General features: G+C 36.8%; 2 protein-coding genes across 4 annotated transcripts in view; both read left to right on the forward strand.

Moving 5' to 3' along the window:
- Window positions 1-369: 369 nt before the first annotated feature.
- Window positions 370-14,594, forward strand: ddr2b (discoidin domain receptor tyrosine kinase 2b). 3 transcript variants are annotated; one of them, XM_042717892.1, is made up of 17 exons: window positions 370-512; window positions 1,276-1,366; window positions 3,931-4,033; window positions 4,120-4,351; window positions 5,013-5,160; window positions 5,336-5,438; window positions 5,518-5,701; window positions 5,940-6,180; window positions 6,342-6,407; window positions 6,912-7,048; window positions 7,616-7,766; window positions 11,715-11,941; window positions 12,017-12,138; window positions 12,277-12,474; window positions 12,915-13,149; window positions 13,230-13,379; window positions 14,159-14,594. In XM_042717892.1, exons 2-17 carry the CDS (start codon window positions 1,297-1,299, stop codon window positions 14,288-14,290), a joined length of 2,499 nt encoding a protein of 832 aa, XP_042573826.1. In that variant the 5' UTR covers window positions 370-512; window positions 1,276-1,296; the 3' UTR covers window positions 14,291-14,594. The 3 variants fall into 3 exon arrangements, with proteins under 3 accessions (XP_042573826.1, XP_042573825.1, XP_042573824.1); XM_042717891.1 differs by having other exon boundaries at window positions 371-512; window positions 7,565-7,766; window positions 11,760-11,941; XM_042717890.1 differs by having other exon boundaries at window positions 372-512; window positions 7,565-7,766; window positions 14,159-14,593.
- A 482-nt stretch (window positions 14,595-15,076) lies between these two features.
- xpr1b (xenotropic and polytropic retrovirus receptor 1b) overlaps window positions 15,077-24,470 on the forward strand; it is a 28,428-nt gene continuing 19,034 nt past the window's right edge. The window contains exons 1-2 of the mRNA XM_042717893.1: window positions 15,077-15,553; window positions 20,992-21,043. Coding sequence (XP_042573827.1) covers window positions 15,485-15,553; window positions 20,992-21,043 — 121 coding nt within the window. The 5' untranslated portion in view covers window positions 15,077-15,484. The remainder of the gene's footprint in view (window positions 15,554-20,991; window positions 21,044-24,470) is intronic.

Genomic DNA, 24,470 nt, shown 5'->3' on the forward strand with positions numbered 1-24,470 from the left:
TGAACTGTCAAACTGCCCTCACGAAAATTACCCATGGTTTTATTGTAGTAAAAGTGTAGTAACCATGGTCTTTTGGTGTATTGATTTCCATTTGTATAACCAGTGTTTTACTACAAATACCATGGTTAAACTACGGTTAAATATTATATACCTGTGCACATGCAAATTTCCTTAAATGTAGAACTTGTTCAGTAAACACAGATTTTTTGTGTGTAAATATATATGAGTTTTATTGTGAAAAACAGTGAACTATTGTGTGAAAAGATTCTGCACTCTATAATTAAAACCTTCTGTTTCTCAGGTTGAAATCTGGGCTTTTGGACTTCCCCAGAATGGTGCTGACTGTATCTTTTTTTTCTCTCTCTCTGTTTATTTCTGCTCCTGTAAGAGGGTCACTTGCCCCAGCTGCTCATTTTCCCTCAGGATGCATCGTGAAGATGAGGAGGATTGTGTTTTGCTCAGAGGTTAATACTTTGAGGCAGTAATCTTTGAGTTTATGACTGAAGAAAGCGGTAAGTGTCACTTGTGTTTTGAAGGATGTTTCAGTTGGCTCTTTATATGTGATTATGAGATTGTTTCATATGCCCAACAAATCAGGCATGAATGATTGAGTCTGTGCTGGAAATTCCTTTCCATAATACCAATAATTCTGGGTAGTGTTAAGAAAATATCAACATATTTTTTCCTAGAGTTACAAAATATGTTATTGTTAAATGTTAAATAAATATTCCTAGGTAAATTTCTGTTATGCAAACTTTTCATTCAATAATACTCAATAATAAATTCTGGTTTAAAATAATTCAGTAAAACATATAGTTGCTTATACCAGAGAAGAGTTGATTACACATTGTTGTTTATGATTGTAGTAGATGGTTGTGCCCCATAAAGAGTGGCATTCTCTTGGTCACTGTACATACAGTACTGCTCTCCCACAGGCAGCTGACTGGAGCCATACGCAATATAAATAAACACCAGTCACATAGTGGACTTTGTATACAGGGAAAACTTACTGACCTGAGGGCAAATGCACCTACAAGAGCCACTTTGTTCCTCGTCTTTTGGGGTCATGGTGTGGCAAGCTTTTTTTCCCCCTCTTTTTTCGTTTAAGCATTATGAATGTGTTCATTGTAATGCAAATAAATTTTAGTGTCATGTAATATCATTATATGTATGACATTATTAAATTACTATTAGTTATTATTAATAACAACAACAACAATATTAATAATAATAAACATTAACAGATAATTTGTTAAACTACTTTCTTTTTTACAGGAATTAAGGTCATAAAATAAGATGTTCCAAATGAGACAATATCTTATTGTCCTTGTCCTGGTTGGAGCCGTGAAGTCACAGGTCAACCCAGGTAAGAGGAATGAAGCAAAATTAAAATAATTCACAAATCAAATGAGGAACAGCTTTTGATTCTTAATATTATATAGTGCAAATATGTCAAGTAATTTTGTCATATAGCCTTTAAAAGAAGTTGGGTCAGCATTAGGTTCACTGCAGCCTCATTCCAACGTGTGCCTTAAAAATTAATACAAGAGGGGAAAAAGAAATGTAGAATTGTGCAAAGGAAGCGCCAAGTGCAAAACGTTTTTGGGTTTAACAAGAACAAGAGAGAAATGGAGAGTACAAGCAAAGAGTCTTTAATCCAGGAATCATAGGGATAATCCACAGTAGGAGCACACGTAGCAAACAAGTTGACCTGACAAACACAGACTGAACAGACTAGGACCTTTAAACACAAGATAATTGGGGAAACACAGGTGAGTGGAATGATTAATTAAAGGGGACATGGCACACCTGGGGAGGGAAAACACAACACAATGAGTCCAGGGGCATGACAGTAACACACATGACACTAAGTTAATGCAATAAATATTAAATAACAGCATCAAATGTGACATAAACCCCCAATTTACATAACAGATGACAAAAAGTGTAGCTGACAAGAAGCTTAGTTATTTCAATGAAAACCCATGTGAGCTGTCAAATAGATTTTTCATTGCAAATTATAAAATGCTTTTTTCTTTTTCACTTCCAAAACTGTCAATTTAATAGTATCATAACATGAAGTGTCCCATTAGGTCTATTACAGTTTTTCACTGTCCACACTAAGGGAAATCATCAGTAACAAATTAACATCTTTTACTGTTAAAATGGTGATCACTTGAGCAGACAGCTGAAAACAGGCATGTCATTGACACTAGGTAGCGTCAGAGAGGAAACTATGCTGGGGGTCCAGTGTCTGTTTCATCTGCCAAGGCTAACAAATCAAATTTAGAGAGATGGGAAGTATTTATTCACTGGGTGACTGAGACTCAGTTTGTACTCCTCTACAGTGGAGTCTATTTATCCTTGTGCTGCTGTAAAGTTACTGCCAGGGAAAGAAAATTGCAAAAAATTAAAAGACGCCTTTGTCTTTAAAATTTTTTGATTCCCAGAACATTCTGAGATTGATAGTTTATGGAATCTGTTTAGACTCTGTTAACAGAAAACAAGAGTCTATAATGTTAGGAATTGGCTCCAATAAACATTAAAGTTAGGAGAATGTTCTGTTTTTTTTTCTGGTAAATATGTGACAAATAATAATGATGGATCATTCATCAACTTTGCAGCAACTGTTTTTCTACCTACCTTTTAAAGAGAAATAACTTCATAAAGCTGAGAATGTCATTCGGTTCCTGGTGAGCATGTCCTGAAATGAACATAAAAGTCTGTCTGTTTTCTGCTGAGGCCTCACGGATGGGGGTTGAGTGGTATTTTGGGTATTTGCTCATGGGGTGTGGATTCCACCTATTCGCACAACCTCCCTGGAGCAGAAATACAGAGTCTTGCTCCTGCAGCACAATGCCACCTACTGTGTAGTGAATCTTAGTCTGGTGTTTCAGTTTCTGGAGTGGTGGCAGCCTTATGCTTAAACTCTAGGATACAAACACAGATTATCGGTTCAGTCCCAAAAACCTAGAAACCAAGAACCTAGGATCATTTCACCTTCAAGGAAGATCCAGTTTCACTTAGCGAATGTCTGCTATTACATTACTGTGGCAGTAATCTGTCTTTTATGCTCACCAAGGCTGAATTTATTTGATCAAAAATGGTAATGTGAAATATTATTAACATTTAGAACTGTTTTCCATTTTAATATATTCTAAAATGTAATCTATTCCTAACGCTGAATTTTTCACCATCTATCTCCAGTATTCACATGATCCAGATATCATTCTATTATGCTGATTTCTGCTCAAGAAACATTTCTTAATATTATTATCAATGCTGATAGTGTTGCTTAATACTTTTTGTGGAAACCTTTTGGAAAGAAATCTTTTGTTACATCATAAATGTATTTGTTGTCACTTTTGGTAGGTTTAATGCATTCTTGATGAATAAAAGTATTACTTTCTTTCAAATTAAATACATAAATAAATGATTTTATTGACCCCAAACTTTTGAACACTAGTTTGTGTGTGTACTAAAATGTTACACTAGACGTCTTAGGGTCTTTTTATTTATTACTATTTTTTTATTGCATCTTTTTATCATATGGTTTCATTTATAATTATGATATCAAGATTGTTGTATCACCCTGTATCATCTTTTAATCCAGAAATTAAAAACATGTTAATTATAGAAAATTATAAAAAAAAATTATAGAAAATTATTGAAATTAATTCAAGTCATTATATGAATTGAATTTTTTTATGTATTTCTGAATAAATTAATTGATCTAAAAAAAAGGGTCATGTTATTGCTCCATTTGTTAAATGGCAAACGAGTAACATCCATATCCATAATCCTTACAATTTACAGACTCATTAACAGATAATGGATACTCTCACTTTTGTGCAAATGCACATAATTTTAATAAATGTCTGTGCTGCCAATATGTGCCATATAACATTCCTAAATTTCTTCATGTGATAGCTGTGTGTAGGTACCCACTGGGGATGACTGGAGGCCAAATTCAGGATGAAGATATTTCTGCTTCCAGCCAGTGGTCAGAGTCCACCGCAGCTCGATATGGCAGGTACATCTAACACACTGATCACACAACTGATCCTATTTTACTAATAATAAAATTTATTTTCTTCACCATATGCCTCTATTTTTCAGATTGGATTTTGATGATGGAGATGGAGCGTGGTGTCCAGATGTCATGGCTGAACCAGACAATCTAAAGGAATTTCTGCAGATTGACCTTCGCACCCTCCATTTTGTAACTCTTGTTGGCACGCAGGGACGGCACGCAGATGGAGCGGGCAATGAGTTTGCCCAGCGATACAAGGTTAAATACAGCCGGGACGGCACACACTGGGTCTCCTGGCGTGACCGGCAAGGTCGACAGGTGAGATGATGGCAATGTTATTTTTATCAGTTACACTGAGACTGAGATCTTTGTTTTGATTAGTTGATAAGTTTCAATTCTGTCATCATTTTACCATTGTCATGATGTTTCAAACCTGTGCGACTTTCTTTTCAAAAATGTTTCAGTGATTTTTTTTCCATACAATGAAAGTCAATGAGGCTCAATGTCATTTGGACCCCAGCATTCTTCACAATCTCATCTTTTGTGTTATGCAGAAGAAAGAAAGTCAAACAGGTTTGTACTGAGCCCCTGAGGGGACAGGGTGATGGGGAAATAATGAGATCGGAGGAAAAATAAAATTCAGTGCATTTGCATTCCCCCAAGAATCTTTGCGTTCACTCACAAAACTCTTGTGGTATAAATAATATGATTTTGGAAGAAAAAGTTTCTCAAGAAAATGTAGTCATTTTGCAAGAGAACTCAAAAGTTTTGAGAATGACTAGAAAATTTCTTGTGGCCATGCAATACTTTTTTCACATATGTGTCTCCATTTAGGGCCTCCGTTGGCCTCCGAGGGTGAGCAAATGGTGACAGAACTTTAATTTTGGGGGGAACTTTACCTTTAGGCCTCTAAGAATGATGAGGATTGTGAAATGTTAGTTCATTGTTTGTGTGTTCTCATTATTATTCATCTTTTTAGATCATTGAAGGGAACAGTAACACCTATGATGTTGTGCTTAAGGACCTGGAGCCTCCCATTATTGCTCGTTTTGTGCGTTTCATGCCTGTGACTGACACCTCTATGATTGTGTGTATGAGGGTGGAGCTATACGGCTGTGAATGGCTCGGTAAACTATAAAACATATATTTCGTGCTCAAATGTAGACTGCAGCATTAACAAACCTCACTTTACTCAGCCTTATGTCATTTCATTGACTTTGTTTCCTAGATAGACAGATAGATTCATATCGCTAACAAAATGTTCGCATTTTTGGTTGACTTTACCTTTCATCATTGCTGCAGATGGTCTTGTGTCCTACAGCGCCCCTGCTGGCCAGCAGATGACTTTCCGAGGCCAGCAAATCTACTTAAATGACACTGTGTATGATGGAGCCATTAGTTACAGGTAAAGCATCACACACTAAACACTAAAGTAAATCTCACCACCTAATTCACTTAAATGACACAACAAGGTTTTCTCCCAGCATGACAGAAGGCCTTGGACAGCTCACCGATGGAAGCTGGGGTTTAGATGACTTCACCAAAAGCCAAGTGTATGGGGTCTGGCCTGGCTATGACTATGTGGGCTGGACCAATGCTAGTTTCCCTGGTGGCTCGGTGGAGATGACATTCGAGTTTGACCGCATCAGAAATTTCACGTCAATGAAGGTTTGTCTGAAATACATCTGTGTCTACATGTCCCTGTGAAAAAGAAGTGTGCTTAATTGTATTGATTGTGCACTTGTAGTGTTCCTCAAATTTAATATTTTTAATACTTTATTTCCATACTATTTTAAAAAGTTCATTCAATTGTAGGTCTACTACTTTTTTTCACAAGAGTTAACATATATGTTATTATTACAATTATTAATTAATTATTTTGTATTATAACCTTCCATTTCAATAGGTCCACTGTAACAACATGTACACATGGGGAGTAAAAATGTTTCGACTGGCCGTTTGTTACTTCCGTTCGGATTCAGACTGGGAGCCCAATCCTGTGGTTTTCAAGCTGAAATCAGACCACATCAGTCCAAGTGCTCGGTTTGTCACGGTTGCCCTTGGCAACCGCATGGCCAGCACAATTAGGTGCCGTTTTGCATTCAATGACATCTGGATGATGTTCAGTGAAATTGCTTTCCAGTCAGGTAATAGTGGTTTAATCACACTGCATTTTCTTTCTTTCATCTCCAGCGCTCCTTTTCTTATCTGCTCACTTTTTCATGATTCATTTTAGCATATTAATAGCTTACTAAAAATACAGTACCTCTGCAGTTCAAAATGCCTTTCACCCAAATTTACCTTTCAGATACAGCAGTGTACAACACCTCTCTTGTTCCTCGTAAACGTAATCAAACTCCAGGGATTCACCCAGGTGAACATTATATTTGTTTTAGATACAATACAGAATTCTTTGTGAATAATGATCTGCTCTCACACAGTGCCAAATGGTTGCTATACGATTTTACAGTATAAATTTGCAGGCAACAGTGCCACCTGTTGTATATTGCTTCATGCAGAGGCCTTATGAATTTCACAGTTATACAGATAAAATATATATCTTATAGACAATAGATTGGTAGGCTTTTTGAGTTGTATGAAAAACAATAATTCTGCTACAACATGATAAAACGAAAAAAAAACGGGGGTTTGGGGCTGGGCATATATTTGTTATATGAATGGGGAAATCATAACTCTCATTATGGTGACTGCAGTCCCATCCACAGTTAAAAATGCCAGTCACTTTTTTGACAGAAGCATCCCACTGCTAAATGTTGCATTGATAGGATGTAATTTAACAGAAAAAAAATAAATAAAAAAATGATTCTGTAAAAGATAAAAATAGTGTATTGTATTTTCTACTCTAAACTTTCGGCAGGTGATGATCCCACCCACAAAATCGATGACAGCAACACAAGGATCCTGATAGGCTGTTTGGTGGCCATTATTGCAATTCTGTTTGCCATCATAATAATCATACTGTGGCGACAGGTCTGGCAGAAGATGATTGAGAAGGTAAGATTATTACCTTCAACGTCAACTTCAGAGACAACAATTATTAACTCGAGTTAGAGAGCCTGCTCTACTATAAAATGACTATGAATCTTGTGCTATAGAAAGCTGTATAACATGACAGTAAGATTCACCCCATCAGCAAATGTATATATATATATATATATATATATATATATATATATGTGTGTGTGTGTGTGTGTGTGTGTGTGTGTGTGTGTGTGTGTGTGTGTGTGATTTTCATTTGGATTTTAGTTAAAGCTTTAGTCATTTTCTGTAATTTAATTAGTTTTTTTAATGTTAATATAATAAAATGAGAAAATGAAAATGTAAAATGAGAAATGTTGCATTGGTAACTGGCTAATTGAAAGGTTTTTATGTTTTATTTTCAGTTAAAGTTTATTTTATTTAAAGTAACGCAAGTTTTTTTTTATGGTTTTAGTTTTTGTTAACTATAATAACCCTGCTGTCAGTTTGTGGTTATCAATGTAGAATGCTATGTATCACACTTTTTTGAAGGCCTCTCGGCGTATGCTGGATGATGAGCTGACCGTGCGTCTGTCTGTTCAGAGAGAAGCCTTCACCCACCGTCACTCCTCTCTGTCCAGCGATGTTGAGTCCAATTCCACATATGAACGAATTTTCCCCATGGGATCTGACTATCAGGAACCATCACAACTTTTACGGAAACTACCAGAATTTCAGGCTACGGAAAACCTTGGTAGGACCGCTCAATATTTACCCATCCTCATGTCATTCCAAACCCAATTTATAGGCATTTATAGTAACTTCATCTGTCTGAAGAAAATAACAGCAACATAGCCATATGAAATAGCTCTGTTTGATGAACAGCCTGAAATTAAGGGCATTATTCACTGAGAATCTTTTCATCTGCTATAACTTTCATTTCAAATATGTCTCCTTTCAATGAATCACGTGACATTGGATATCAAACTGGAGTTCTGTTTTTTTTTTCAGTCCTATCACCATATTGGTTTTAAAAATTATCATTGAAGAAGATTATCAATGAATAACAGCTTAAATTGTTTTCTCTTTGTCACACAAAGCTATATAAAAAGAGCTGGAGTATGGACTAGTTTTATGCAAACAGCTCGGATAAGATTCTTCAAAAAGGCAGTTTTGAAGGCAGCAACTAAGTAAGATTTTTATTTATTGGAAAAAAATGCATAATTTTAAGCAAGAACATATAAGGTTACAGTAAAGTCACTCAAAAATTCATATTTCAAATAAATGCTCCTATTTAACTTTCAGTTCATCAGAGTTCTGAAAAAAACTTCAGTTTCCACAACTTCGACAGTAATAACAGATTGTTTCTTGAGCACCAAATCAGTGAATTAAAATGATTTCTGATCATGTGATATTGGTGACTAAGGAAAATTTTTATTTGCTATCTGTCACGGAATGCTCTTGAGGCAATATTGAAGATCCAACAGCAACTTTATAGTTTCAAAACTGTAATCCACATCAAGGCAAAAAAGCAGAAAACATCACAGAAGGTAATCCACAAACACAGAACAAGTAAAGTCAAAGTAACAGAAGCAATGCAGCAACCACACAAGTAGAGTAGGCTTAGAAATGGACACCTGGACTGGAATGAGCTCAGGAGTGAACTCAAACTTGAGTGGGCTCTGGAGAGGACTCATAGATGGGAGCCAACTCTGGAATCAACTCATAGACTTAAGTGAGCTCAGGAGTGGATTCATAAACTGAAGCAGGCTCAGGAGTGAACTCATAGACCTGAGCAGACCCTGGAGCGGACTCGTTAACCGGAGCAATCTCTGGAATTAACTTGTAGACTTGAGCGAGCTCCGGAGCAGATTCATAGACTGGAGCAGGTTCTGGAGTGGACTCTGAGGGATCCTGGACTGGAGCGGGCTTTGGATTGGACTCTGAAGACTCCAGGATTGGGGTGGGTTCTGGAGTGGATTCATGGAATGGACCAGTCTCTGTGATAACCAATACTGAGGCCCTTAAGATACCAGCTGCAGGAATGATTCACGATGACTGGGAACACAGGAGTGGCATCCGTGATGGCTAAAGACAGTGGCATGACATCCATGATGGCTGTTGACTCTAGCATGGCGGCCATCTTCTGATGGAACTCTGGGTTGGCGGCCAACCTATGAAGGGACTCTGGAACAGCCGCCTCAAGAGCAGACTCTTGAAATGCTTCCTCTGGGGCAGGTTCTGAATGATCTGGTGTTACACACTGGCTATGAAGACGGAGAAATCTGATGAAACCCCAGAAATCCAGGAACCTAAGTCCCTCCATCTCCCACTGGGGCAGAGGGTCATCCAGGCAGGTATTAAAAAGATCCTTGAGCACTGCCTTATACTCTAGCCCCAAAGCAAAAGCCCAAAAAGTCTGGGCAAAGTCCTCTACCTCCAACACCTGCTGTCGAACCATCAAAGCCCGATGTAGAGCTATCTGCTCCTTCTTAGAAGCAGGAGGAGAAACCCAGATATACATACTGAAAAATGATTAAAAACTGCTGGATATTGAAATGGCTGCAGTATTCTGTCACAGAATGCTCTTGAGGCAGTATTGAAGATCCAACAGCAACTTTATTATAGTATTATAGTAATCCATATCAAGGAAAAAAAGCAGAAAACATTGCACAAGGTTATCCACAAACACAGAACCAGCAAACTCGAAGTAACAGAAGCAATACTCTGGAATGAACTCGTAGACTTAAACAAGCTCGGGAGTGGATTCATAAACTGGAGGAGGCTCAGGAGTGAACTTGTAGACCTGAGCGGACCGTAGAGCGGACTCATAAATCGGAGCAAGCACTGGAATTAACTAGCAAGCTCAGGAGCAGATTCATAGACTGGAGCAGGTTCTGGAGTGGACTCTGAGGGCTCTTGGACTGGAGCAGGCTCTGGATTGGACTCTGAAGACTCCTGGACTGGGGTGGGTTCCGAAGTGGATTCATTGAATGGAACAGTCTCTGTGTCAACCAGTACTTAGACCCTTAAGATACCAACTGCGGGAATGATTCACACAGGAGTGGCATCCGTGACGGCTGAAGACGGTGGCATGACATCCATGATGGCTGGTGACTCTGGCATGGCAGCCATCTTGTGAAGGAAATCTGGGTTGGCGGTGTGGGATTACAAATTTATAAAATGTTAAATCTAGGTTCCAATGTAATAGTATGTACATTGTGTTTTTACATATTGAGGTTAAGATGATGACATTCTGAGATGATCAAGTCAAGCAGCCCAGGTTTCTGAGACATTGACCTTTTGTTTGCTCTTCCTGACCATAAACTCAAGGCAAAGCTGTGCCTTTGTTTCTATGATAATGTGAAGGTATGGGTGATACTTTCAGGCACCTCTGTATTTAAATGACACTGTTATTCTGATGAGATCAAGGCTGGGAAAATGCCAGTGTCTGGCATTTTCCTGATTCCATTTGATTGCTTTGTTTAAATTGTCTCCACCTCTTTGTATCCCTCCCCCTTGAAATGTATACTAACTTCAAAGTATCACTGCTTTGGTTAGACTTTTGAAGACTGCAGTGCTAAGCAGAGCGTTCGCAATAAAGAATTCTGCTTAAGATTACCCAAGAGTCTCCTGGTCTTCGCTTCTGAGTTTCCAACAGCGGTCAACCAATGAAGGGACTCTGGAACAGCCCCCTTAAGAGCAGACTCTGGAACTACTTCCTCTGGGGCAGATTCTGAATGATCTGTAGTTACACACTGGCTATGAAGACGGAGAAATCTGATGAAACCCCAGAAGTCCAGGAACCTAAGTCCCTCCATCTCCCACTGGGGCAGAAGGTCATCCAGGCCGACATTAAAAAGATCCTTGAGCGCTGCCTCATTATACTCCAGCCCCAAAACAAAAGCAAAGTCCTCTACCTCCAACCCCTGATGTCGAACCAACAATGCCAGATGTCAAGCTATCTGCTCCCTCTTAGCGGTAGGAGGAGAAACCCAGATATCCATACTACAGAATGATTCAAAACTTCTGGATCTTGAAATGGCTGCAGTAATCTGTCACAGAATGCTCTTGAAGCAATATTGAAGATTCAATAGCAACTTTATTATAATCCCAAAACAGTAATCCACATCAAGGCAAAAAGCAAAAAACATTGCACAAGGTTAACCACAAACACAAAGTAACAAAAGCAATACTGCAGCAAACAATGACAAAGACCACAGGGTATTAATACAGGTGAGCTGAGTATCTCAAATCACACACAGCTAAGAATAATGAACCAGTAATCAGAGCAAGGGATGATGGGAACTGAAGTCCACAAGCACTGGGCAATGATCTGGGATGAGTGCCCTCAGGTGGTTGTCATGGGTACTCCAGCAGATGACTGTGACACTACCAGAGGAATAAATTACATTAAAAAAAAAACACTGAAATAGAAAAATTATTTTAAATTGTAATATTTCATATTATTACAGTTTTAACTGTATTTTTTATCAAATAAATGCTGTCTTAGTAAGGATAAGAGACATTTAAAACTCTTATCAGCCCAGTGATGTATCCTTCTGTATTTTTCAAGTAAATGCATATTAATAAAAAATAACTGAAATGAAGTTTAGAATGACATGATGATATAATTTTCATTTTTGGGTGAACTATACCTTTAACAACATAACATATCTATGTTAATATGGTTGTGTTACAGCAATGATCGATGCCCCTTCTGAACCCTCTATGACCCACCCTACAGATGAGGCCCCACACTACGCAGAGACAGATATCGTGAGCCAGCAGGAAGCCGCTGGTGCCCACAGTTACCGCGTCACAGTGGTCAACATGCCCCTATCTCCAGGAAGAGACGGAGCTCTGGAGGAATTTCCAAGGGAGAGACTGACTTTCAAAGAGAAACTTGGAGAAGGACAGTTTGGAGAAGTCAGTGAACAAATCTCTTCACTAAAACTTATTCTTGTTCAAGTTATTTGTTATACGTGTTTATTCCTGCCACAGGTTCATCTGTGTGAAGCTGAGGGAATGCAGGAGTTCAAGAAGGACCATTGTGGCGACATCAGCGATGAGCCAATGCTCGTAGCAGTCAAGACACTAAGAGAGGATGCAAACAAAAATGCAAGGTGACACACAGGTGCAGGTGTCCCGCAATCGATGTTATGTGCCTGTTGTTGCTGAGAAGCACTGCTTTTTGCTTTACAGATGCTGTCCAGCCATTTTAGGACAATTTACATTTTCCTCAAGGAAATCTACATTTTCAGGAACGACTTCTTGAAAGAGATCAGGATCATCTCACGATTAAGAGACCCGAACATCATTCGCCTGTTGGCGGTGTGCGTTGAGAGTGATCCGCTGTGCATGATCACGGAGTACATGGAAAATGGAGACCTCAATCAGTTCCTGTCCCGCCATGAGCTGCAGGAAGAAGGGCTTCTGGCTGGCATCTCAGCTACCATCAGGTATATCACAATGAAAAAAAAAAAAAGATACTTTGGAACGACTTTGATATAGCCATTTTTTTTTTCTTAAATTATATTTATGGTTTGATTCAAACATTAAGTTAACTAATTTATTTCATACAAAGTAGTTTATTATTATATTATTATTATAAAAATAATAAATATATTGTATTTTCTTTAGACTCAAGCCGAAATGTTACTTAATGTATTATATTTTGGGGGCTTTTTAAAACTTAACGTCACCTTAAACAAAAGTTACATTAGCAATAATATGAGAGTAGAATTTGTAAAAATAAATATAAAATATTCCTTTATATTTATACAATATAGCAGGGTCAGAAATTAACTTAATTTTTGCTCCCTGGAATTGATTTCCATAATTATGTTTTGTTTGATGAACAGACCAAACTTTAGGATAAAATATTTTTTTTTCTCTGCAGCTACAGAACACTGATCCACATGGCCTCTCAGATTTCCTCGGGAATGAAGTATCTGTCCTCCCTGAATTTTGTTCACCGTGATCTCGCTACACGCAACTGTTTAGTGGGCACAAATAACACCATCAAGATCGCCGACTTCGGCATGAGCCGCAACCTGTATCGTGGAGATTACTACCGCATACAGGGACGAGCAGTGCTCCCCATCCGCTGGATGTCCTGGGAAAGCATCCTACTGGTATGTCTTTCTGGAGTAAAATTTGTGGAGCCACAAACTCACATGCTGCTCTGTCATTCTGACCATCTGTGTTTCTACAGGGCAAGTTCACCATGGCCAGCGATGTGTGGGCATTCGGAGTGACCCTGTGGGAGATTCTGACCCTGTGTAAAGAGCAGCCGTATGCCCAGTTCACAGATGAACAGGTGATCGAAAACACGGGCGAGTTCTTTAGAGACCAAAACAAACAGGTGAGACTTGAGCATGCAACAGTTATAACCCTCATCTCTGCCAGTATCTGTGTAAATCATTTTTACTTTTCAAACTGTACAAGATCTAGGAAATCACCAGAGACCTCCAGAATAAAAAATAAATAAAAAATCTCAGTAACACTATTTTTAATTTACTTATTTAATAGCAATATTTTTCTTTAGTGCTTAAAAATATGTAATTTTACACTTGATTAGATTTTTAATGTTAACTGATGTACTAAATATTTTTTTATTTGTACATTGTAATGGCTAGTTTAAGAACATGTTAATGTACTTATGAACTTTTTACCATCAACCTGCCAGGGACTACAGATGAAAATTAGCCTGTATGGCTAAATCTGGCACATTAACATGATGGTCTTAAGTAGCCATTTTAATTGTGCGTTGTCTTTTTTAAAATAAAAATGGAAAAGATAAAAAAAAAAATTGCATTCGTTATTTTTTTAGTTTAATATTTATTATATTTTGTATTTTATTATGAATTAACATGTTCATTTTAATGCAGTTTTATTATTACTTTTAGTATTTAGATATAAATATAAAATACATTTAATTTTTTTTACATTTAAATTTGACTCCTGTTTTAAAGAGTATTTTTCTGCAGTATTTCAGTATATTTTTTAAACTGACAAATGAATGCTTTTTTCCCCTTGTGCCTAAGAATAGCTGGCACTGCAAGATGAGTCAGGAAAAAATCCATGTAATAACTTGGAAAAAACTAAAGGTGTCAGTGCTGAGCTGTATTTTGAACCCCTCAGGTCTATCTGCCAAAGACGCACTGCTGTCCTGATTCAGTGTACAGCCTCATGCTCAGCTGCTGGAAGAGAAATGCCAAAGAAAGACCCATGTTCCTGGAGATCCACAGCACCCTGATGGAATACCATGACTAACTGAAAATGTAGCTTTTCCCCACACACACATTCAGCAATTCCCAGACATGTAAGGGAAGCCCAGCTAAATATAATAGCAATATCCTTCTTTTTCAGTATAGATTAAAAATAAGAAAATCATAAATGTTGACCTATATAAATATGAAATATTATGTTCTAAAAATTCAATGGATGTTATTTTGTTAATGTTTTGTTAAATATACTCCCTTTTCCTTTTGTATGTTAAGTGATGTACTTTCTGTTCATTTTGCTGTTGTTGTCACTGTTTATTAAATATACATATTTGCTGACTTATTGGAGCAAAATGATTCTTCATTTGGGGAAAAAAAAGAATAATCTTATTGCCAAATATTTGTGTTGTCTTTATGTTGATAAATCTTGAAGGGAATCTGGGAAGTGTCAGAGTACATTGGAATATATTGGAAACTATTTCCATATCTTGTGTCATTTGATCCTTTTACCAATATTTAACTCACATTTAAGCATAATGAATTGCATAAATAAAATAATACATATATGCATACATACATACGTACGTTTTAACATACAAAACTGAGATATAGGTGGGTGAAAAACACTAGACACTAGCACTGCTTTTGTAGATTAAGCCTTCAGCTTTATACTCTATTGAGAAACATGTCACTCAGCCTAGATATGCTGTGACTGTCAATGATAAACAAGCTTGTGCAAGTGACACGAATTCAAATGCACGTTTGTGCGACGAGAAACGGTTTACCTTTAGGCCTGTTGGGTTAAGAATAACCTGCCCTTGACTTCACATGTCTATAATTCACAGTAATTATTTTAAGAGGCACGAGCGGTCACACCGCGAGCCGGAAAACATCCTCTGTGGTGACGTGCCCGTGACGTCGTTCTCCGACAATGATGGCGGCCGTTGGAGCCTCATCCTTAGATGTCGGGCAGAGAAAACCTCTGTCAAGAGCTCCTTCAGCCCTCTAAACTACCGATGCCAGCGTCCCGCAGCACTTGAAAAAACACCTGACGGGATAATGAGGAACACCGGGGACAGCTGTTTGAAAATATCGCAATATTTCCGCTGAAACGGTGTGTCGCGGAGCAGCGAATAACAGCCGTTAATCTGAGGCTGATTTTCAGCTCGCGATGATTCACTGGTAATTTTCCAGCAGCGCGAGACACTCCTCAGACAAAAAGCACCCCGAAATATTCATAAAAATGAAATTTACCGAGCACCTGTCTGCCCACATCACCCCGGAGTGGAGGAAACAATACATTCAATATGAGGTAAGAGCCGAAGAAAAGCAACCTTGAGCTATTTTACCTCAGACAGCTTCGCTTCAGCTCACAAAACCTGTCTAAAACGTCATCTGTCGTTATACTGTAACCTATAAACGAAAGACATTTGTTATCTGTATTTGTGTGATTTAAAATGTCTGTTATATCTGTTCAGAGTTAGTCTGTAACTGAAAGCTAACAGCTGATAGCTTTAAAGCTCTAATGTAAAGAGTCTAATGTAACGTTATGAACATCAGGGATGCAGGTGAATCAGTCCAGATGTTTCGTGCTATAAACATAAGACTAAATTAAAATGTCAAATTCAACATAATGTAACTCAGACGACAGTACCTGTTTCCCCCCTAAATTCCAGGATGCAGTTTAGAGAACAGAAATCTCTAAACAGTCAGTTTGGATATTAAATTCTGCTTCATATCGCGAATACAAGTTGAACAAGTTTATCAGGCTTATAACAATGACCAAAATCAAGCACACTCCTTTTTTCATCTCTAAGTTACTTATTGCTCACATAGAACATTTAGGAGTGGCAGTGCGATAAAATTGTTATTATTTTTGTCCCCACATTGCCATGCAGTTGTTTTCTGCATTGTTTTTCAGGTCTGTAGGGGTCATTCCTTCAAAACAAACATATATGATGGGGATACAGAGCTTCAAAATGCAGTGCTTAGCAGACTACATAATTGTATTATTTCACATGAGCGCATACGAGGCAGTTTTCTTTGTCTTTACACTGGACTGGGTTAGAGTTGACAGGGCTTTAGTGTACTGCAGCTCCTAGAGGGTTTAATGGCCTACACATAATGAGATTATTGCCTTCTCCTTGGACATTTGCTAATTAATTAGTCATCATCTCTTTTTGAGAGTAGTACACAGCGGATTGTGTTTGTAAGGGATTGCTGAATCAAATATAAATGATGTATGTCACACTTCGGCTTTATTATTCCCCCTCACCTGCCTTGAGGAGAGATCCGTTCTGATCTCGAAGATAATTTTTTCCCACTCTCTTTGGTAGCACATTTATTTTTGCCCGCTGTGACTGGGCACTATGAATGTGTTGATTTGTTATGTTCCTCGACCTTTCTTTTGTGTCACACAGTCTTGACAAAGCTGATGTCAGCTTATTTAGAGATATGAGCGTTTCTGCTGATTTTTGTGTTCTGAGTGAGCTATCACATGATCCCTGACGCTCGGAAAGAGAAGAAAAATGTTTCACTGTCTCAAAAAAAGCATGCTGAAGTCAAGACTAAAGGCAAGGCTGACTCAGAGTCTAAGACCTTTTTCTTAGTCATGGGAATGTGGTGTTTGCTGGCCGGGGTGTAGAACTGTGCAGGCCTGCTGCTAGAACAAGTAAACATCCTTGATGCAGCTGTCAAGGCAACGTTCCCTCTGAGCTCATGTTTTCTTACGTGATTCTGTTTTTGCAACAGGCTTCTTCAGAATCTGTGTTGTACTGTACTGCAGAACTGTATTTGCTTGTGAAATTGTCATCACTTGTTGCGATATTTGACCAGTCAAAGCATTCTGTAGTAGTTTTTTTCCAGCTCCACTCTAGGTATTTCATTTTCTTTTCTTCACTTAGGATGTGTTTAGTTCGGTTCTTTTGGTCCGGACAAAAAATTAAATCGTACATTTAGTCCTGATACGCTTAGCATTCACACTGTCATTTTTAACACCTGTCCTAAAAATAGAACACAGAAGGCACAAGGATACACTTTAAATACCCAGATGATGCACTTAACTAACTTAAAAATAAAAATAGATATTTATTTTTTATATCATGATCTTCCATCTTCTGGAAGAGGATAAAGAGTGTATTGCCCATCTTTAGATTTGTCTTCGTGAAAGGAATGAAAATATTTGTTACATGAGATGTGTTTGTTTTGTTTTTTCTTTGTGATGATATTTTACACTGACATCTAATAGCATTTAACAATAAAATGCTTTTAATCTGGCGCCCTTTCAGAGTGATCTTGGAGTGAGAGAATACTCTGACATTTCTCACATGCTCTGATTACAATGCTGTAGTTCAGGAGTAGCGTTAAGGTTCATGCTGAGGTCAGTGTCAAATACTGTGCTGAACATGGAATTTCAGTGTGTTTCTGCACTTAAAATTGTTCACATTTCATCTCTTTTATCATTTACTTTTTATTCAAACAACATTAAAAAAAAAATACTCAGTGCAGTTATAATACAATGAACTGTCTATGACTATGAGTTTAATTTAGCCCAGCTTGTCTAATTTTCTTATTCTTTATTTTATTGGCTCTGTTTAATTTGGAGGTCAGGTGATTTTTGTGTTGTCTTTCTCTATGATGTAACAGTGAGGCATGATAACTGATAGAGGGCAAGCAAAATATTGATGGGTTGTTATTGATTTGAGTTCCACAGTCAAAGTTCCTGCCTCTCTCACTCCTCACTGCTTCTTCACTGGATGTGTATGACCTTTCACCTAGTGTGATGCATAAAAGCGAGTAAAATACCCCTCTTTCCACAATATCATTGCAGTTTTTCATTTTAAATTAAATATAAATATTAATGCAAAGCATACTACCGAATAAAGCTAATTTTTGTCATAGTAAGTTAACATGCTTTTTAAAATAGCCTTATACGTTTTCTAGTGATTATGCACTTTTGTGCTAAGATGTGGCTAGACGATTGTCATAATTACTAGTGGTGCACCAATCAGGAAATTTGATGCTGACACCGCAATGACTGAGCTCAGCCCGATGCTACTTTTAAAAGCTATATGTAAAAAAAAAAAATACAAAACATGGCTCTATAAAGCTGTATATTACAAAAATTTACATTTTGTGAAATATGACTATTTATACATATGTAGAAAACTGTTATGAGTAGTTTTGTTATCACTGCCAAAGACCTTGAGTGATAACAAAAAACAGAGATACAATGTAAACAAGGGATTCATCATGTAGTGTAGAAGGCTACAATTATTATAATTGGAGTTTTCGTGATAAAACAGACATCACTGAGCTCATTCTTTTCTCACTTTGGTCACTTTCTGCTTGTCATCTATTCTGAATATTATATTTTGGATGCTGGAAAGAGCCCAGCATCCACATAGACACTGCAACGTTTTCTGAGTGAAAACCACATCTAAATGCAGTTGTGAATCCCATAAATTATAGTTCCATATAACACCATGAGTCACTCCTAAAATTGCGACAGTTAACAGTGATAACAATGGCAACGTCACTGTCTTGATTTATTGACGCATAAAATGGCAATAAATGTATTCACAAATCGTTCTCAGTTTGTGTTGGATTTGTAGCTACGTGAAGAATATGACATGACATTTCCCAAATTTTTTACGCTCAGTTTTTTTTTAAATTAGAATTATATTTCTAATTATGTAAATCTAATTAAATCTATCTATTTTAATTCTGTTAACCAACATTAATAATAGTAATTACAATATCAAGGGAAATAATCATCAATTATGTTTTTAAAATGATTTTTCAGTTTCTTTTATTTTCTCAGCCTCTATCTGTGCAGTTATTATTCTTGAAAATGTGCACATTACAGTTCACACACATTTAATATATATATATATATGTTATGTATGTAATGCATTTAGTAGGGATGAACTGATGTATCGGCCGCCGATATTTATTGGCCGATTTTTGATTATTTTAAAGCCATCGGCATATCGGAAATTGCATGAAAATGGCCGATAAAGATGGTTTATTAAGTATGGTTAATGGTTAATTAACTGCTTGGAGACAATGAGTTGCATTTCTGTCCCATAATCCAATGTTTTTCTCTGGGCAAAATAATTAAATACTTCCCAAAACACAATAAAATCTGTACAAAATATAGTTTGTCAGACAGCATAGTACGGCCTGTGCTAATGTGACGCTGGTGCATCCAACCAGTGAAACGCCCGCGCTCAGCTGTAAATTCATCATAGGTAACATTAAGTGTCAATGGCAATGCCCCGGAGTTAGTTTATCTGAGGATATGTCATGAACCGCCAATTAAGCATTAGGCCTACATTTAAGTGAAAAGTGTAGAACACGGATTCACACAAGTTCACATCACACACCTGCAGCGTTTCTGTGAACAGAAAAAATTTAATAAAACTATATAGGCCTATATATGAAATATATTTCACTTAAATCATTAACAGATTAATGAAACGAAAGAAAAATTGTGCTGAAAAAATGGAAGTGAAGAACAAAGCCTATAGTTTACATAATAAATAATATTTTAGCATCCAGATACATTGTGAATATGGAAACATTTGGATTCGTGCAGAATGAGAGAGGTAGGCTTCAGTTTCGGTTTTAAATTAATTTGTTTTGGCTTACAACTTTAGAGGATTTGTTGTGGAGAGAAGGGAACTAAAAATAACCTAATTGTGTTTGTAATGTTTGTAAATATTTTGCTTTATTTACCACTGTGTTAGAGCCTACATTATTTCTGAATGATAATGATAATATATTAATAATAAAATGTGACGTACAGCCTACTAATTTTGGCTGTTTTTTCCTCTCGAAATGCTTATAGGAGTAATGTTTTTTTTTTTTATCCATGCTGCAAACATTTTTAAATATCTTGAAAAAAGTAGGCCTACTTTAATGTATTTAAAACATTAACAGTATTTTCTTTTGTTTAATACATTTGGTCAAAATCTAGAAAAGATGATGCTGTATTGGCTATGACTAAGCGCAAGATAGGCTACCAGATCAAGACCCTCGTGGTTTTTTCTTTTTTAATAAAGAAAAAAGCTGTACTTCATTATTATTATTATTATTATTATTATTATAGGCAAAGAAAAAGTTTTAAAAATAACTTTATTAAGCAGTATTTTTTCTACTCAAACCTGTTTCAGAACGGTAATAATACCGTTTTCAAAGGTTTTTTTTTTTCATTTTCAACCCCTGCTTTATGCAATTGACCAATATCGGTATCGGTAAAATCGGTAATGTATCGGCCAAAAAAATTCCTATCGGTGCATCCCTAGCATTTACTAGAGTTGGAGTGCACATGTATGTGCAATTGTGTTATAATTTAAAGCATCAGTCACAGGTTTAAAATTAATATTGGCCAGTCGAATGGTGCATCCCTATGGAAATGCTGCAAAGTCTCCTATGCTTGTATCTATTGTAACCTATGCTTTGTCCTCGTTTTTTTTTTTATTCAAAGACACCTCTTATAGAGGGGATATCCAATTCTAGATTTGGACAAAGTTAAAACAGTCATTTCCGCTATGTTTCTTTTAGTTTTAGTACTTCCTGTTCTGTAGTCAAGAACTCATGTCTTTCTGTCTCAGTACATCTGCATCCTGGCAGGGCTTCCCTTGTCAGATAGAACAGGCACAGTGCCAGTCACATGCTGCTGTGTAATATGAAAGCCAATTGTCTGACCTCTGGAAATGGTGTTTCATGTTCTTTTCTTCTCCACAGGCTTTTAAGGAAATGTTGTACTCGGCCCAGGATCAGGCCCCATCAGTCGAAGGTAAATACATGAAATACATAAATACATGCAAACATACTCTGAAAATCAGCCCATAAAAATACAGTATAAATACCAGTTTACTGTTCGTTTTAAATAAATCAAGTAATTTAAAGTGGAAAATTTGGGGTTTTGTTGTCAAAGTAGTTAAAACCCTTTGTTTTCTCTAGGGATGGGCATTTTGGAAAATTTCTCATTTTGATCATCGTTAGGTTGCAAAAATGAGCACTTGAGTACTCGGGGGCTGGGCATGTCTGTAATGGAGATAATGAAAATATCTGAAGACTGTTATGAAAATGAATGTTAAAAATAAAGATATGACACAAAAACTAGGGATGCACGATATAGGATTTTTGCCGATATCCGATATGCCGATATTTTTCAACTCATTTTGGCTGATAGCCAATACCGATACCAATATATATGCTTTTGTTTGGAAACAACACCAAGTCTCTTCTATGTGGAAATTATAAGCAAATTATTTTTCATATAACATATTACACTTTAATGAATAAATCAGTGTATATAAAGATAAAAAAGGCCTAAACCAATGGGCATTAGGACCCTGGGGAGGCTGCCGCTACACATACTAATACTGTTTACTCTATCATACACAGAGCATCATTCTGTACATGAATTCTCAGTTTAAATGCAGCGATCCAAAACAGTGAATCTAATTACCATTCAGACAAACTTTTGCTTCAAGAATGAGCCACACTGCTGATGTTGTCTAATCGCTAGCACACCCTGAGCAGATGTGAGTTAACGTATTCCTCTTATCGGCATCATTTTTCATATCAGGCTGATGCTGATATTTACATTTAAAGCCATTATCTGCTGATTCAGATAATGGTCCAATAATATCGTGCATCCCTAATGAAAACCTTTCTATGAAAACATAAACACATGATTAGAACACTGTTAGATTATGATGCAGCAATGTTATTAAAAAAGGAGCATCTAAAAAGGAATAGCTGCCTGGGTTGAAGCTGTGTGACTTTATGCCAATAAACCGAAACCTGTTCTGACACATCCTATGATATTAATCAGATAACTTAAATACATAAAATACATATAGACGTAACATCACAACTTTTATCTGCACAAAACGATGCAAATGTCAGTGAACTTTTAAGTTACGCACTATAGTGAGAGAGTGAGAGAGAGAGCTCCGTAATGCGCTTTCATGGCAGCACGCTGAAACACAGACAAGGAAAGCATACAGAATTTACTATATATTTCACATTCTATAAATTTCTCATTATAATCCTATGTTTATGAAATGCAGTGAACTTTAAGTTACGCGCTATAGCGCGAGAGAGTGCTCCCACCATGATGTGCTTTCATGATGCGCTGAAACACGGGCAAGTAAAGAAGACAATTTACTATAGATTTCTCAAGAAGTCCTCATTATAATGCTATGTTTATGGAATGCCAGTGAACTTGTTACGCACTATAGCGAGAGAGAGAGAGAGCTCCAGCCATGATGCGCTTTAATAACAGCGTGCTGAAACACAGACAAGGACAGAATTTACTATAGATTTCTATAAAGTTCTCATTGTAATGCTATGTTTATGGCAGATTTGTGCTATATTTTCATCTACATTATCAAGTGATTTCTGAAATAGCCTGCACGTTTTCAAAGCCATTAAGTACAAAACAATTTGAAGTATGCCTACTGTTGAACAAATATGATGAAAAAAGCACTGCTGCATTATTAAAACATCAGTATTTTTTAAAAAGAAACATCAAAAAGCACGATGACCGTCTCAAATAACTCAATCTATCATGCATTGCATTTGAATATGAAACTAAACACCGGTAATATGCAGGGCATTCAGCATGTTAATAAATGTTACTATCCCAATGCATCCTATATTAAAATATTTAGATATGTATTTAGCTAACTCATACATCAGTATGTGACTTCAAAGCCATGTTTCTCTTTCTTCTCTCGTCTGTACTTTGGACCGTTTGCTGTGGCAAGCTAAACAATCAGAGCTCAGGGTGCCACCCAAAGTGCTGCTATAACAATCAGAATTTTTTTTTTCCATGATCATCGTTTTCATGATCGATCGTTGCTGTTGCGGCTGAGTACTTGAATACTCGATCGCTGTTGCACAGCCCTAGTTTGATCATAGAAGATCTTAGAAATATCATATACCTATTCTCCAGGGCTGTAGACTGTGACCAAAGTAGTTGCATATGCAAAAATTTTTTGAGAATGTGTGAGTTCAAATTTGATGTTGTCACATGGTCTCCTCTGCTCCAAAGTGTTTGCTCTGCTCCACACAGCGCATGCTGCAGAGCTGCAGCAAGAGTCAGATTTCACTGATCGTGTAAAGAGACTGAGAGGCGCTTTCAGTGCAGGTGAAATCTGAATAAAGATTTATGCTTTGTATACTTTAATTCGCTTCGTACATTCGCTGATTATGTAATTATTTTGTTTTTATTCATACAGTACGCTAACTGCAAATGTTTTAATGATTTTGATAACAACAGTCATTTTGAAATAGGTAATGATTTAAATGTTAGTTAAATTAATAATTAATTCAACATATAGCCTATGCATAAAATTTTTATTCTATGGAAATGATATTGCTAGTAAAACGCCACAGAATTTGTGCCATCTTGAAGAGTCTAAAAATAGATGTTGCTCCATCAGGACATAAAACAATACACGCATCATAAGTTATTTAAAGAAATCACTCTACGTATGGTATGGACTTAAAGACATGAATCTTGATTTTCAAACAATATTAACAGATTTCCAGCAATATTAATAGTCTTATATTGTAATATTTATTGTATATCCCAATCAGTTTCTGATACTAATATCATAGACATGTTTATGTTTAATATTTTCTGCATAATTATGTACATAAAGAACTATATTTTGTGTTGGATCAGTTACCTGTGTCAGCAAGTGTGCAGCAGACACACCCACCTTAACAATTTCAATATATCTCTTATCCTGCCCCAAAAGGCCATAAACATTGCAGATAACATCTAAAGTAACAATTAAGTTGCTTACACATAATATAAAAATTAATCCTTTGTGACTGATACAGTTCAAATTAGGTGATTTAAGGTCAGTGTTTTGGCTGTCAGTCAATGATGCTCTCTGCCGGTAAGGAATAGTATGATAGCGGCTCGAACACTTCCGGTGGCTTCACCGTAGAATGGCAGTTTAGAATGCAATGAGCAGTCCAGTCATATAGATAAGTGGTCTAGATCCCTGATATCTTACGTATATATAGAGTTCAATTGCAAAAACAGATTGCTCAGTTTTTAACGATTTTCAGAAATCGTGTTTTTTCATTGTGCATTCCAGTTAATGTCAATCAAACTGCAGTTGGGTTATTTTGATTAGGTAAAAAATAACTAATAAATACTAGCAAACTAACACAAAAAACAATAAAAACATAAC

The sequence above is a fragment of the Cyprinus carpio genome, chromosome B2 (genome assembly GCF_018340385.1).
Source record: "Cyprinus carpio isolate SPL01 chromosome B2, ASM1834038v1, whole genome shotgun sequence".
NCBI lineage: Eukaryota > Metazoa > Chordata > Actinopteri > Cypriniformes > Cyprinidae > Cyprinus > Cyprinus carpio.

Bases quoted from the DNA above. Each gene is read 5' to 3' on its own strand.
- ddr2b (XM_042717890.1), top strand. From the start codon at position 1,297: ATGTTCCAAATGAGACAATATCTTATTGTCCTTGTCCTGGTTGGAGCC. The intron at 5,702-5,939 runs GTTTGTCTGAAA...CCATTTCAATAG, and splicing joins GAAATTTCACGTCAATGAAG to GTCCACTGTAACAACATGTA. The intron at 7,049-7,564 runs GTAAGATTATTA...ACTTTTTTGAAG, and splicing joins GGCAGAAGATGATTGAGAAG to GCCTCTCGGCGTATGCTGGA.